This window comes from Mesocricetus auratus, unplaced genomic scaffold (genome assembly GCF_017639785.1).
Source record: "Mesocricetus auratus isolate SY011 unplaced genomic scaffold, BCM_Maur_2.0 Super-Scaffold_4256, whole genome shotgun sequence".
Lineage (NCBI taxonomy): Eukaryota > Metazoa > Chordata > Mammalia > Rodentia > Cricetidae > Mesocricetus > Mesocricetus auratus.
Window position 1 is genome coordinate 28932042 of NW_024429182.1, and position 14398 is coordinate 28946439.

At 37.4% G+C, this 14398-nt stretch overlaps 1 protein-coding gene across 4 annotated transcripts in view; it reads left to right on the top strand.

Annotated features, from left to right (window-relative positions):
* Positions 1-14398, top strand: part of Prkg1 (protein kinase cGMP-dependent 1) — a 1145204-nt gene that overhangs the window by 139878 nt on the left and 990928 nt on the right. For all 4 annotated transcript variants that reach the window (XM_040745627.1, XM_040745622.1, XM_040745633.1 and 1 more), the window contains exon 2: positions 13922-14088. In XM_040745627.1, the coding sequence (XP_040601561.1) occupies positions 13922-14088 (167 nt within the window). The remainder of the gene's footprint in view (positions 1-13921; positions 14089-14398) is intronic.

The window sequence follows — 14398 nt, forward strand, 5'->3', positions numbered from 1 at the left end:
GATTGCCATTTGACTTGGATAAATGAGGAGGGAACCAGGTTATTTAGACACAATCATTATTACAGTAGATGTTACAAGTTTTCCTGTATATTTATTTAGGGGTGTATGTGTGTGTGTGTGTGTGTGTGTGTGTGTGTGTGTGTGCGCGCGCGCGCGCGCGCGTGCACGTGCAATCCTCCTCTTTATAAAACATAAGACAGTACGTGTTACTATCTTTCTTTTTGCATAATTCTGTTTCCAACAAAATTTCGGTTACTCTGAAACTTGTGTGCTTAAAGAAATCTAAGGAATAATCCCTCAGGTATAAGCCTGGGGAAAGCAGTGTTAATTATTGCTAGACTAAAAGACAGGGATCATTTGTAATGAATGATTGATATCAGAACTAGCCAGACCAATGATATAAAGTTGTTTATATTAAGCATTATGGTTGTGGGGGCTGGAGAGATTACTCAGTCGTTAAAATCCCATATTTTGCTTGCAGAGGACCTGTTATCTCATAACCCATGTTAGATGGCTCACAACCACCTGTAACTCCTTCTTCAGGGACATTTGATATCTATGAACTGTGAAACACACTGCACTCATACAGTACCCTCCCACACATAATTAAAAATATTAAAATAAATATTTAAAAATGTGGCTCTTGTGGGGATCAAAAGGAGTTTCAACCTTTGAAATGTGTCATTCCAGATGTATACTGCCCTAGGCCTATTTCCAGATCGCTGCTATTTCTAATCTTAAACAGATTAGAAATCGTCCTTCTTTCCCTCAGCTCCACTATGGGGTTAATTTGATCTCTGGGAACCTGTTGGTCCCCGCATAGGGCAACGCCACTGAATGTACAGGTCATGAAAACTTATAAACAGAAAAAGGTCAGTGAATGTACAGTGAACAAAATGTAATCCAAAATCAAGGGCTTAATGAACCTGAGATGTTTCTGGAGCATTCAGGGTGTTGCTGCATTTGACTTGACTGAAGCCCTGGTTCTGAGCACACAGATGTATACTATACTGCAAAGTCCCTTGTGTTATGCAAATCCAGTTGAAGCAGTTGAAAATATCCTGGCTTGCATCTGAGAAAACGAAAGGTATGAATCGCAGAATTTATACTTTTTTCATATGCATTTGTATCTGCTCTCTTAGTAACATAATGATCCAATTATAGAAAACAAGACTTTTAGCATTTTCTTGGTATCAGTTGCCAGCAAGTATCCTGTCAGTATTTCTTTGGACTGTATGTTGTGCTAGTTAAGTTTTGATAGCTTTAGACAAACCAGACTTACTTGGGTAGAAGAAAAAAAAGAAAGTCTCAACTGATGAATTGCCTACTTCAGATTGGCCTATGAGCATTTCTGGGGGGCATTTTCTTCATTAATGATCAGTATGGGAAAACCCAGCCAACCGTGCCCTCCCTGGGAAGGAGGACCTGGGTTGTAAAAGAAAACTGAAAAGGCCACAACAAGAAATAATAAACAGCATTCTTCCATGGTCTCTGCTTCAGTTCACACCTCTGGACTTAGTTCCGCTTGAGTTCTGCCCTGATTCCCCTCAGTGATGGCCCATTCCTCTAAACCAAATATGCCACTTCCTCTCCAAGTTGATTTTTGGTCACTGTTTTATCAGAGCCATGGAGAAGCAAATTTGGAACATATGTTGTTAGAATGTTTAATTATAAAAATCAGTGCTTGAGTTGCCAACTTGAGTATCACACAAACTGTTAAATAAGTTTTGGCTTAAGGTGAGAGCATTATTTTCAATAATTTCCAAAATGACCCTAAACATCCTTCTGTCATCTTGTACTGTGTATTTATATGAAATGGCATTCTTTGCATTGATAATGATACAATCAAAATATTGAAAAACTCTGAAAAATATTGACAATTCAAAATCCCCAAATGTCAAATATTCAGTCAAGATTTATTTATGTAAAAACAAATAAGTACTGTATCTCATTAATATGCAAATTTGCTTTGTATCATTAATATATGTTTGAGTTCTTTTAAAATAAGTTTCTTTGTGGTTTATCATTAAATGCTTGATTTGTATACCTAGGATGCATCTATCTATTTACATAATGATTATGTATATCTGTATACCTAGGGTTATGTAAAAATTTCCTGGCTAAAGAGGAGTACTGGGGAAAAGTTCAAGACCTAGGTCATCATTGTATCTAGTTTGAAATAGTGCATTGTCCTTTCTGAGCCTTACTTTCCTTCTCGTTTCACATGACATTGTCCTAGTTTATTAACTGAAATACACTCAATCACTTAAAAACATAATTCATAGCATATCACTACTATCCTCAGTTTATTCTCCTCATAGATTCACATTCCATCAAAAGTCTAGTTCTTTCCAAAGAGCTTGTAGGTCCCTGTCTAAGCCAGACTCTGCCCAGGTCTGCAAATTCATCTGAAGCTGCCCTTGCTCCTGTCTAAGAGCTTCTAGTTCTAACTTGGGGACTGTTTTGAAACCCTGGTATTTATTACCTCCATATAATCATCTCCTTCTGGTTTATATACATTACTTTAAATCATCTATGGGGTGGCTTATCTTATCTTTAAACTTCTGCCTGCACATTTCATTTTCTTTTGTTCTTATTTTATTTAAATTAGAAACAAGATTGTTTTACATGTAAATCCTAGTTCCCACTCCCTCCCCTGGACCCACTATCTCCCTATCCCATACTATTTCTGTTCCCCAAGGAGGGTGAGGCTTTCCATGGAGGATCTTCAGAGTCTGTCATGTCCTTTGGAGCAGGGCCTAGGCCCTCCTCCATATGTCTAGGGTGAGGGAGTATCTGTCTATGTGGAATGGGCTCCCAAAGTTCATTCTTATGCCTGGATCAGTCCTATGCTGGTTTCCCAGCCATCAGTCTGGGGTCCATGAGCAAACCCTTGTTCATGTCAGCTGTTTCTCTGGGGGAGGGCATTGTTAGTTGGTGTCATCCTTGTAGATCTCTGGATATTTCAATACTGCCAAATTTCTCTTTAAACCTATAATGGCTCCTTCTATTATGGTATCTCTTTTTTTGCTCTCCTCTATTCTTTCCTGATACAACCTTCCTGCTCCCTCATGTCTCCTCTCCCCTCTTGTTCTCCCCTTCTATTTCTCCTAGCTCCCTCTCCCCTCCCTTGATACTCTCAATTAACTCAGGAGATCTTGTCCCTTTCTCCTTCTCCAGGGGACTATATATGTCTCTCATAGGGTCCTCCTTGTTTCCTCGCTTCTCTGGCAGTATGGATTGTAGGCTGGTAATCCTTTGCTCTATGTCTAAATTTCATATATGTGTGAGTACATAGCATGTTTGTCTTTGTGTGACTGGGTTACCTCACTTAGGATGTTTTTTTTCTAGTTCCATCCATTTGCCCGCGAATTTCAAGATTCCATTGTTTTTTTTTTCTGCTGAGTAGTACTCCATCGTGTAAGTGTATCACATTTTCTCCAACCATTCTTCAGTTAGGGGCATCTAGGTTGCTTCCAGGTTCTGGCTATTACAAATAATGCTGCTATGAAATAGTTGAACAGATGTCCTTGTTGAATGAATGTGCTTCTTTTGGGTTTATGCCTAAGAGTGGAATTGCTAGATCTTGTGGCAGACTGATTGCCATTTTCCTGAGGAATCCCTATACTGATTTCCAAAGTGACTGTACAAGATGGCACTCCCACCACCAGTGAAGAAGTGTTCACCTTTCGTCACATCCTTTACAGCATAAATTGTCATTGGTGTTTTTTATTTTAGCCATTCTGACAGGAGTAAGTTGATTTCTCAGAGTTGTTTTGATTTGCATTTTCCTGATGGCTAAAGATATTACGTACTTTCCTAAGTGTCTATCAGCCATTTTAGACTCCTCTATTGAGAATTCTCTATTTATTTCTGTACCCCACTTTTCAATTGGATTATTTGTTGTTTTAGAAACTAGCTTCTTGAGTTCTTTGTAAATTTTGGAGATCAGCCCTCTGTTGAATGTGATGAAGATCTTTTCCCATTCTATGGACTGCTGTTTTGTCTTGTTGACTATGTCCTTTGCCTTATAGAAGCTTCTCAGTTTAAGGAGGTCCCGTTTATTAATTGTCAATGTCAGTGTCTATGCTACTGGTGTTATGTTCAGGAAGTGGTCTCCTGTACCAATGCATTCAAGGGTACCTCCCACTTTTTCTTCTAAGAGGTTCAGTGTTGCTGGGCTTATCTTGAGGTCCAAGAGTGACACTAAGTGGATTTAGTTTATGTGTGTGCAACTATTACAATTATAGAAGGGGTCATGAATTTGAGGGGAAATGATAGGAGACATAAGAGGAGTTTATAGGGGAGGAGTGGAAATTATGTAAGTAAAGCATCTGCATTAAGAATTTTCAAAAAATTATAAAAGCACTCAAAGTGCTCTTTCCTACATATTAGCCCCACTTAGACCAAGAATATCTACGAGGGAAGTGCAGGTATTTTCATGGATTCCCTACCCTACTTGCATCCGCTCATTCTGTCTCATTTGTTCCAGAAGGTGAAATCAAAGTAGAACTTTGACAGGGCTGTGTGCAGAGTGCCACCCAGTAATTCTTGTACCTTTGTTTTCTTTTAATTGACAGATATTAATTTGTGGTATACAAGGTGATGTTGCAATACACGAAAAGACTAGGAAATGTCACATCAGAACTATTAGCATACACAACACCTGAAACAGTTACTGTTGCTTCACTATGAGAATATTTAAAATCCCCTTTTAACTGTTTTGAAATATATACTCTACTGACCTCACTATGTAATCATCTTCCAGAATTATTGGTAGAGTTTATTCCCCCCAAATCTATTTTCATTGGCAGCAACCTTACTTCAGTCTTTAAATCACTTTGTGGGAGATTGTGGCTGCATTTTAAACCCAGCAATCACTACTGCCTGCATATACCTACAATGGCTGGATTTTAGGTCTAGAAATGCTGTACTGAAAAGATAATAAATATTAACTATTTACTTCAGAGGACAGCGTGCTACATGATATATTGGTGGTGAGTGAAAGTTATGAAATCACATTTATTTATCTTTCCAATTCTCTGCCTCCCTAAACCCTCTCTGTCTTCTGAAATGAAAACTTAAGGTAGTTCATTCAGATTATGCTGTCTAAATCATTACACAGAGACATCTATCTAATATTATAAAATAAATATATTTGTTTATACTGTAACATACTTACTTGCAAAGTACTTAGTGTTTATTGCCATATCCAGATTCCTGAAATAAAGCCATATGACAGGTCGTTAATTAAATGAGTTAAAAATAATGAGTTTTATTATTACTTTTACATTATTTCTCATATTTTTTTCCTATAGACACAGGGAAAACTTCTGTTTCTTTGGTGCATTTTTGTGGGGAGAACCCAGGGCCTCCTGTATAAACTGAGGTGCTCTAGTTCCCCATGAGATTGCCTTTTCTGTCAAATTCAAATACAAACACTCATCTTAATTGATGGTTACACTTCCATAGGCTTTATTCCTCTCCGTATCTGTATATAGAGGCCATCTGGGCCAGATGGTACAGAACAGGAGGAAATGTAGCACAAGAAAATCAAATCAGTTGACCTCCGTTGCTAAGCTCAGGAGGTTTTGCTCCATAGATGAGGTGGATTTCCCTGAATGAACCAATGTGAATGTTTAAATTTACCTTAATTTTAGTGTGTGTGTGTATGTGTGTGTGTGTGTGTGTGTGTGTGTGTGTGTGTGTGTGTCTGTATGTGTGTACATCAAAAGTCAGTCGGCATCAGGTGTCTGTTCTGTTTTGTTTTTTGAGACAGGGTTTCTCTGTATAATAGATGTCTCTGTCCTGGAACTCACTTTGTAGACCAGGTTGAGCTCAGACTCACAGAGATCCTTCTGCATCTACCTCCAGGGACTAAAGGTGAGTTCCACCACTGCTCATCTTGTTAGTATCAGGTTTTTAGAGCTCTCCATCTTAGTTTTGAGATAGGGTCTCTCACTGACCTAGAACTCATTAATTCAGTTAGACTGGATGGTTGAGAAAGTCCTTGGGCTCTTCCTGTCTTAGTTACTCCAGCACTGTCATGATAGGCATATGCCATCAACCTGGCTTTTTATGTGAGTGCTGGATATATAAGCTCCAATCTCCATACTTGAGCCACAAACGCTTTACTGAATGAATCATCTCCCCACTCCATGTTCTGTGAAATTATTCCCAGGGAGACATGAGCAAATGTGTACTTACCCCAGATAGGGAACTAACAACAGGCTGAAATATGGATACCACCCAAGTCCAACTACATGAACCTGTATGTTTTATTGGGAAATGTATAAGAATGTGGGTGAAGGGTTATTTAATGGACCAGCAATGACTCAGAGACAGATGTGCCATCAAAAGCCCAGTCCAACATGGGAACAAGATCATGACAGCTAGAAACCTGGAGAACACTACTCAACCAGTAGACAACTCAATAGGTGGGAGAATGTCTTTTCTAGACAGTTCAATTGGTCTGAACCTTTTCCAGGCATCTTGGCCAGTCTGTGTGGTTTCTTGGGAGCTTTCCTTGCCTGCATTTCTTCTAGGTATCTGATATATGGTCATTTTAGGCTGCTTAACTTATCAGTGTGTTTCTCAGAAGTCCTTATTGACTGTTTATGTATCCATGGGAGTCTGGGGTCTAGTACTTGGTCAGTTATAGAGACTCCCTAAGTGTTTGAGTTGTTTACTCTCTGTGCTTAATGAGTTCCTCTGATAGATGGAATGTTTTCCCACCACCACCCCCTTAGAATATCCTGTGTGTGTCTTAAGGAGCTTCCTTCCACAATGGAGGATGTCATCTGGGAGGAAATTACTATGTAAAGCTTTCTAAGCCACAGAATTATTGTCAAATGGGAGTACTTTCCTGCTCCTACTGCTATGGTGAATTTATTGTCCTTTATCTGCAAGAGGTTGAAGATTAAAAAGTTAGAGAAGTGTGTGAAAGAAAGGCATAGACAAGGACACATTGAAACAAAGGAGCAGAGCGACAAAGAATATGCATAACAGTATGTAAACATGCATGTAAAAACAAAGTTTTTATTTTAGATTGCTTGCCAATGATCTTGATCATCAACACCCCACAACTTGCACTCCTTGGTGCCTGTATTTCTTATATGTGAAACAAGCATAATAGCCATGTCTATTCTACCTCCTGCTCAGCTTAGGGTATTAAAGAAGGAAAGGTCCTATGTAGGGCTGCTTAGAAAGCATGAAATGGTCTTTTCAAATAGAGAGAATATTATCCAAACACAACTGTCACCGTTGCAGATTTTGTAGCATAATATTTATTTTTGGATTTTATAATTAGGATAATTATTTGAAATTGGGAAATAAGATTTAGTTTTAGAATTAGAAGTTGAAGCATTTAGGGAAAGTGTGGACTCAGAAGCCAAACAGATTAATCTTTAAATCCTGATTCTGCCTGTCACTAAGTGAGCATCATTGAACATTTTGAAACGGCTCTGAATTCCACTGTAATGAACTCAGAGAACCACAATGAAACATAAATGAGGCAAAAATTTTGCATATTTCAGAACACAAAGTAGTTATTTAACTCATATCAATAATGGTCCAGCTACTGCAACTGTGATGATGACTTGGGTTGTCAGTTTGGGGCTAAGATTTCCCTCTTATTTTCAGAAGCTTAGGATTTACACAGCTTTTACAACTAGGACTGAAAATTAACTTTTTAGTTCTGTTTTAATTTTTTCTTAAGGATGATTCAGAGTATTAAAGCCTGATACAGAATAGTATTTGGAGAGGAAACAACATGGTCTATCAAAATTCTTGCTTCCTGTGATATGTCAAGTAGTAGAACAGGCTAAGTTTGCCTGTTCTACTACTTGACATGAATTAACCACGTCATTATTTTCAGTCAAGGGAAAATCTACACACTGGGATATGAGGCAGGCAGGCGGAGCTAGGAGAAGATTATGCTATTTCTTTGTGCTATTGAATGCAAGCACATTTAAAGAGTATGGTAATTTATCCCAGAGACTAATTGTTTTAAAATGATTCATTTGCTTGCTGATTATAGAAACCAAGTCATTGCAGCAATTTAAATGACAATGTATAGTGTGGTGAAGGTATAAGGCACTTGGCACTGACATTATGTCATCCAAGTATGTTCTCAAGTTTCCCAAGATGGTCATTAACTTAATGAGTGTTCGTAGTTTGATTGTGTTGACTGCTGTGAAAAAAAGTTTTCTAAAAAGCTGGTTATTTAGCTTACTGAAGGTTCAAAAATGTTGTGTGATGTTGAATTGCAGCTAGGTGTATAAACTTAGGCCATGTGTCATTTTCTTTTCAATCATTGCTCAGTTTTGTTGTGTGGGCATCTGGACATCAGTGACAGAGTTAATTCTTTTTGTTTTTTGCTTGTTTCCCATGTCAGTCCCAGCTCCTTCTCCCACCCCTCCATGGCCGATCCTTCCCACCTCTTATCCCCCCACCCAATCTCCACTTCATTCCCCAGGGAGGGTAAGGCCCTCCATGGGGGATTTCTAGAGTCTGTCATTCTGTTCCATGGAGGGCCCAGGCCATCCCCCCAGAGTTAATTCTTTTTTTTTTTTTTTTTTTTTTTTTTGGTTTTTACGAGACAGGGTTTCTCTGTATTGTTTTTATTGTTTGTGGAGGCTGTCGGTCCAGCCTGGCCTCGAACTCACAGAGATCTGCCTGCCTCTGCCTCCCGAGTGCTGGGGAGTTAATTCTTAATAGGTGAAACTACATAGTTCTTAACATTCTGCAGTGGGATGAGTATGCTCTTATTTTTTCTTAAGTAAAACACTTTACAGCACTTCTACAGAACCTGACATGCACTTTTCTGATATAAAAGAAGAAGCTTAGAGAACAAGAGTTTGATCTGCCTCTTTTGGAGACTGCTGTATTTTATGTTACGGTCACTTTTGTGAATAACCAGTTATATGTGTCCATATCTGCACAGTTGAATGACTTGAATAGTTGAATGAGAAAGTTTTAATATTGACTCTTTTGAAGATTGATGAAAACTTACAAAGAATGATAATTTTCCTGTCGTTAATATAAGCCTCTATTACCTGTCTATAGCTTTCCTGTGATTTTGAGAGCTATTTATCATTATTCTTAATCAGTGACAATGGAGGGGACAGTTTTACTTTAAAAAAGGAGAATGCATATGTTATTGCCTAAGTGACATTTTAGCAAACGAATATTTTATGAGGTAACCAGCTTTCCTTACTATCAATTATTATTTCTCAAATTAATTCTTTCTGATTTCGTAATTTATGGCATTGGAACTAAATTTTCTGTTTTAGATCATTAAAAAAGTAAAAAAACCCACCAATATATACATTATCAAAAATTAATGTCATTAGTTACTTACGCAAAACATTGATTGCTATTGTACATTTTGGACTGGTGATGCCAATGTTTTATATTAAATACTCATCTTTTCCTCTGAAGGCTATAAATTCTTTCTCTCTTCTCATGCATATTCTTGCTATAAGACTGGAAACATGCTAGCTGAATTGGTGGATGTGAGCATCCTGACCTAAAGTCATTGTAGAGCGGTCATCAATTTTGAAGAAGTATCAAAATTGGCCAATAGCATCAGCCAATTAAATTTTACCTTTAAAAATGTAATTAATTCTCAGCCATTTTATACCTATACAGTTTACCCAGGAATACTGTGTAGAGAGCAGATACATTCTAAACAGGATCTTAACTGAGTAGGCAGCCAGAGAACTATTTCAAGAACTGTATTTATTTGTTCTCTGATAGGTGATTGATCAAATATTTCATAAAATATAGGTGGTGTTATATTTCTGAAATGACTCTCACAATTAGGACTGCCAGGATGTCTTATAAGGACTACATGTGGGTGAAAAGGCTATGGATTATCAACAGTGATAGGACTTGGGAGTTCCTAATTGGAGAGACCATATTCTGGGCCACAGTGACCTTGCATTGTATGGATCACTTTTCCTGATATCTGAGCCCAAATATGACCATTGAGAACTAAAGAGATTGATTTATTTTATTTAAATGGTTGATTATACAAGTTGTGTGTTCAGTTATTAGATTGTTTTGGCTGGTTTCCATGCTTAGAGAGATCTTCATGGTCGAAATATTTCAGTGCCTAGAAGTTCTTTCCACACTAAAGAATTAGATGTAATTCATACTCTGCTGGGGAAGGCTGTATGTGGCATCATTATCATTGCCTTGGATGTCATTGAGGAAACTCTGTCCTAAAAATAACAGTGAAAAATTCAGGCTTCTGGAGATAGTTCTTTAATTTTTTTAAAATTTATTTTACACATCAATCACAGTTTCCCCTCCTCCTCTTCTGCCATTCCCTACTCCCCCTCATTTCTACTCCCCCCCCATTCACTCCTCAGAAAGGGTAAGTCTTTCCATAGTGAGTCAACAAAGACTGGCATATTGAGTTAAAGCAGGACCAAGCTCCTCCCTGCTGCATCAAGATTTAGCAAAGATCCCACTATAGAGAATAGGTTCCAAAAAGTCAGCTCATGGGCAGAACCTTGACTGTTTGCTAGTTCTTACAGAACTCTTTATTTTGTTCCTGGAACTTGGGAATTTCCTAGGAGTCCTTTATTTAGGTTCGTACAGAAAAGACCTAAGATGTCTCTTAAAAGGAGGGCCTGGATTTGGGGTATTACTTTCCAACAAGGCCAGCTTGGAATTCTGTCTTAGTTAAGGTTACTATTGCAGTGATGAAACACCACAGCCAAAGCAAAATGGGGAGGAAAGGGTTTACTTGGCTTACTTGACCACATCATGGTTCATTACTGAAGAAATTCAGGACAGAAACTCAAGAAGGGTAGGAACATGTAGGCAGAAGCTATGCAGAGGACACTGAGAACTACTTACTGATTCAATCCTCATGACCAGTTCAGCCTGCTTTATTATAGAACCCAGAACCACAAGCCCAGGGGTGGCCTCATCCACAATGAACGTGGGACCTCTTCCATCAATCACTAATTCAGATAATGTCACACAGACTTGCCTACAGCCAGAGCTTATGGAACAATTTTCACAGTTGAGGCTCCTTCTGCTCTTGTGGATCTAGCTTGTGTCAAGTTGACATAAAATGAACCAGAACAAACTAGATCACAAAGTTTCCATCTTGCTGTGGCACAGAGATAATTTGTGATATTTTATTGACAAAGAGTGTCATTTGGCGAAGTCCATATGGAGGTATAAAGGATGTCATAGGTCTTCTATTGATCCATATTTGTTGATTTATTTACATTTATGGAACATTGGAGACTAAAGCCAGGATTTCATGAATGTTAGCACTCTAACAGTGAACTTCACCTAAAGCCCAATAAATTTGTTCCATTCTGACACAGGTGCACCTGTGAAGCCTAGAGTATTTTTCTTCAGAAGCCTGAGATGAAGTAATCTCCATTCAAAATGAAATTTGAGAAAAATGTGTCCCTGGAATGCTGTGGCACACCTTACTAAATACTTGGGAAATTTGCATGATTGTCAGGGATGTTCTTGCTATTCCTTGTTTCACTATTTCTGTGTTCATAGGATAGCTCAACAGTACTCTATATGAGGGAAATGCCTTTGATAAAATGAATTTCTTGATGATAAAAACTCTTGTATTTGGGGAAATACTTATAAATTAGTATATATGGGAGTCTATATGAAGGTGCCACTAGCCTATGTGAGATCACGGTGAGAAAGATCGTTAAGCATGCGAGCTTCATGAGACAATTTTTGCATCTTGTTTTAAAGTCTTTAAAGAAACAATACGGTTTTGGCCTGGAAACAAAGTTTCTGGCACATGAGAATTTAAAAATAAGTCAGGACACCAGATATCATGCAGCCAAAGAGATCTGCCTCAGAAACAGGAGTTTTAAAATAAAGGCATCTTGAGACTCTTCATACCTTTCCATCTATCACCATCACTTCCTAAAGCGAAAATTCCTGCCATTAGTACTTGTAGGATGTCAAGAATATTAAATCCAACCTCATGAAGAGTCGTATCCTGGGTGCCAATCATGGTCTGTGATCATTAATTAAATGGATTAGTTTTATTTTCTTCAAAGTAGCTACTGTTTATGATTTACTTTTGAAATGATTTTTTTAAAAAAATGCACATCCATTTTCCACTTCAGAAACATGGAAACTATAAATGTAAAAAAATAGAAAGAAAAAATATAATTCTGTCACAAAAGGCCACAAAGTAATTTTTTTATTTCATCTGATATTGTTTGAAGTCATGTTTGGATACTTTGGTATATTTCTCTTATTGCTGCTTTTGTAGTCATTGCTACTACCAAATTTATTTCTCACTGTTTACTGAGCATAATTTTGTATTGTCACTAGACTTCACATATAAAACTGTTACATGTTTTTAAACTCTTCTTAAAAATGGCATCTTACAGATGGTACAATGGAAATTCAGAAAAGCAAGAAACATTTTAGAGCTGGTCAGGCTATCTGAATACCTAACTATGTGTAACTTCAATGTTTATTATTTTTATGAAAATTCATTACACATATATTTACACTAAAACAATTCTGCACAGTGCCTTTTCAATAAAATATCATAGCTTTCCCTATGCCTCTGTTACTATGTATTTTAATATTTTAAATGAGATTATAATATAATTACATATTTCCTCCCACCCCTCCAATATTTGTTTCTCCCAAATTCATTTTGAATTGCAGCATAACCATCCATTTTCAGAGTTTTTCATAGAAATGAAGTTGTAAATATTTCTAATTAATGTACATCTTTTTAACGTTTAAACCCAAATCATTGTGACTCACAGTGTGTGAAGATCAGGCCTAGTAGACTTAGCCTAACTGGGAAGTCACACAGAAATGGAGGTGAGGGCTGATAATTCAGTCAGTAGTCCCTATTACAGGCTATTTCTCTGAGAATGTGAGTTCTCCAAGTCAGTGTGAACAAAGGCCAGTTTGTGTTCACATTTTAACAATTCAAGTCTTTCAATACAAAATTCTAAATGTGCTGCTTCACATGTACTGCCAAGGACTCAGCTTTCATTAAACCTAGTTTCTGACTTACAGTATGATTGCTTCCTCCTTGACAATATACCATTGCTGTCTCTGGTTTTTATACCCATAGTAAGTAGTGTGGAACTTCTTATCCCTCAGAGAATAAAATTATCACACTTTTTAAAAGTTCTGCCAAACTTTACTGATAACCACTGAATCCCAATTACAAAACTTGTTTATATCTTTCCTACTGAGTATCTGTATTTAATTCTAAATCATATGTTTTTTTGAATATCTTGTTCAACATAGTTTTATCTGTCTCATTAGTCTAAATGAAGATGCTCAGAGAAATGTTGTTTTCCTCAGAAGGAAGACATTCAGATGAAAGGTTGTCACATTTCTGCCAGTTATTTGAAGAAGCTAATTAGGAATCTGTTCCTTAAAACTCTCCAGCTAGACTATGTCTTGAGCACCCATACCATAACTGGCATTAACAATAGAAGTATGGTGTACACAAGACAGCAAATTAAAAACATAAAGCCTCATAGATGATGCCTGTAAAAGATTGTTAATTTTATTTTATAATGTATAAAGAGTAAAAATTCTTTCTTTTATGATTTTGTAAGCTTTATTTGCATCTATTCTTAGACCAAATTATACATTTTAATTTAATATGTGTTCATTGGGTTTTCCCACAGTCTTTGTAGATTAAAACATTGTAAAACAAATTGAAACTTTATACTTGTTGTGTTTTGGTCACTTACTAGATGATAGTGTGCTTAAAGGAAAATTTCTTGTTCTCTCTCTGCTGTCATGATGATTTGTTTTCATGCCTTTCAAGAAGATTCTTTTATTGTGTGCCAGAACACTGCAAGGCTCCACTGAGCCTCAAGAACCATGAAAAGCTGGTCATATGTGTCAGTAACTCCTCCCTCTCTTGCCTTAGGTCAAAGGATCTCATAAAGGAGGCCATCCTTGACAATGACTTCATGAAGAACTTGGAGCTGTCACAGATTCAGGAGATTGTGGATTGCATGTACCCTGTGGAATATGGCAAAGACAGCTGCATCATCAAGGAAGGAGACGTGGGATCACTGGTGTATGTCATGGAAGGTATGGGTAGTAACCTCCTCTACCAATCATTCCTCTTCAATCTTCCCAGCTTCACAAGGATTGCAATGTATTCTGTGGAGCAATGCCTGTCTTCCTTCCTTCATTGGGAAAAAATGCAGGACATCACTATGTATTGTGATTCTTCCCACCAGCCTGGTCCTAGTTCTGTGTCAACCCCAAATAACACACAGAGACTCTATTAGTTACATTACTGTCGGCCAATGTCAAGAGCTTTTCATAGGCTAGTTCTGCCTTAAGTATTAACCCATAATAAATAATATATATTTTTATAAGGACTTATCTTTCTGAA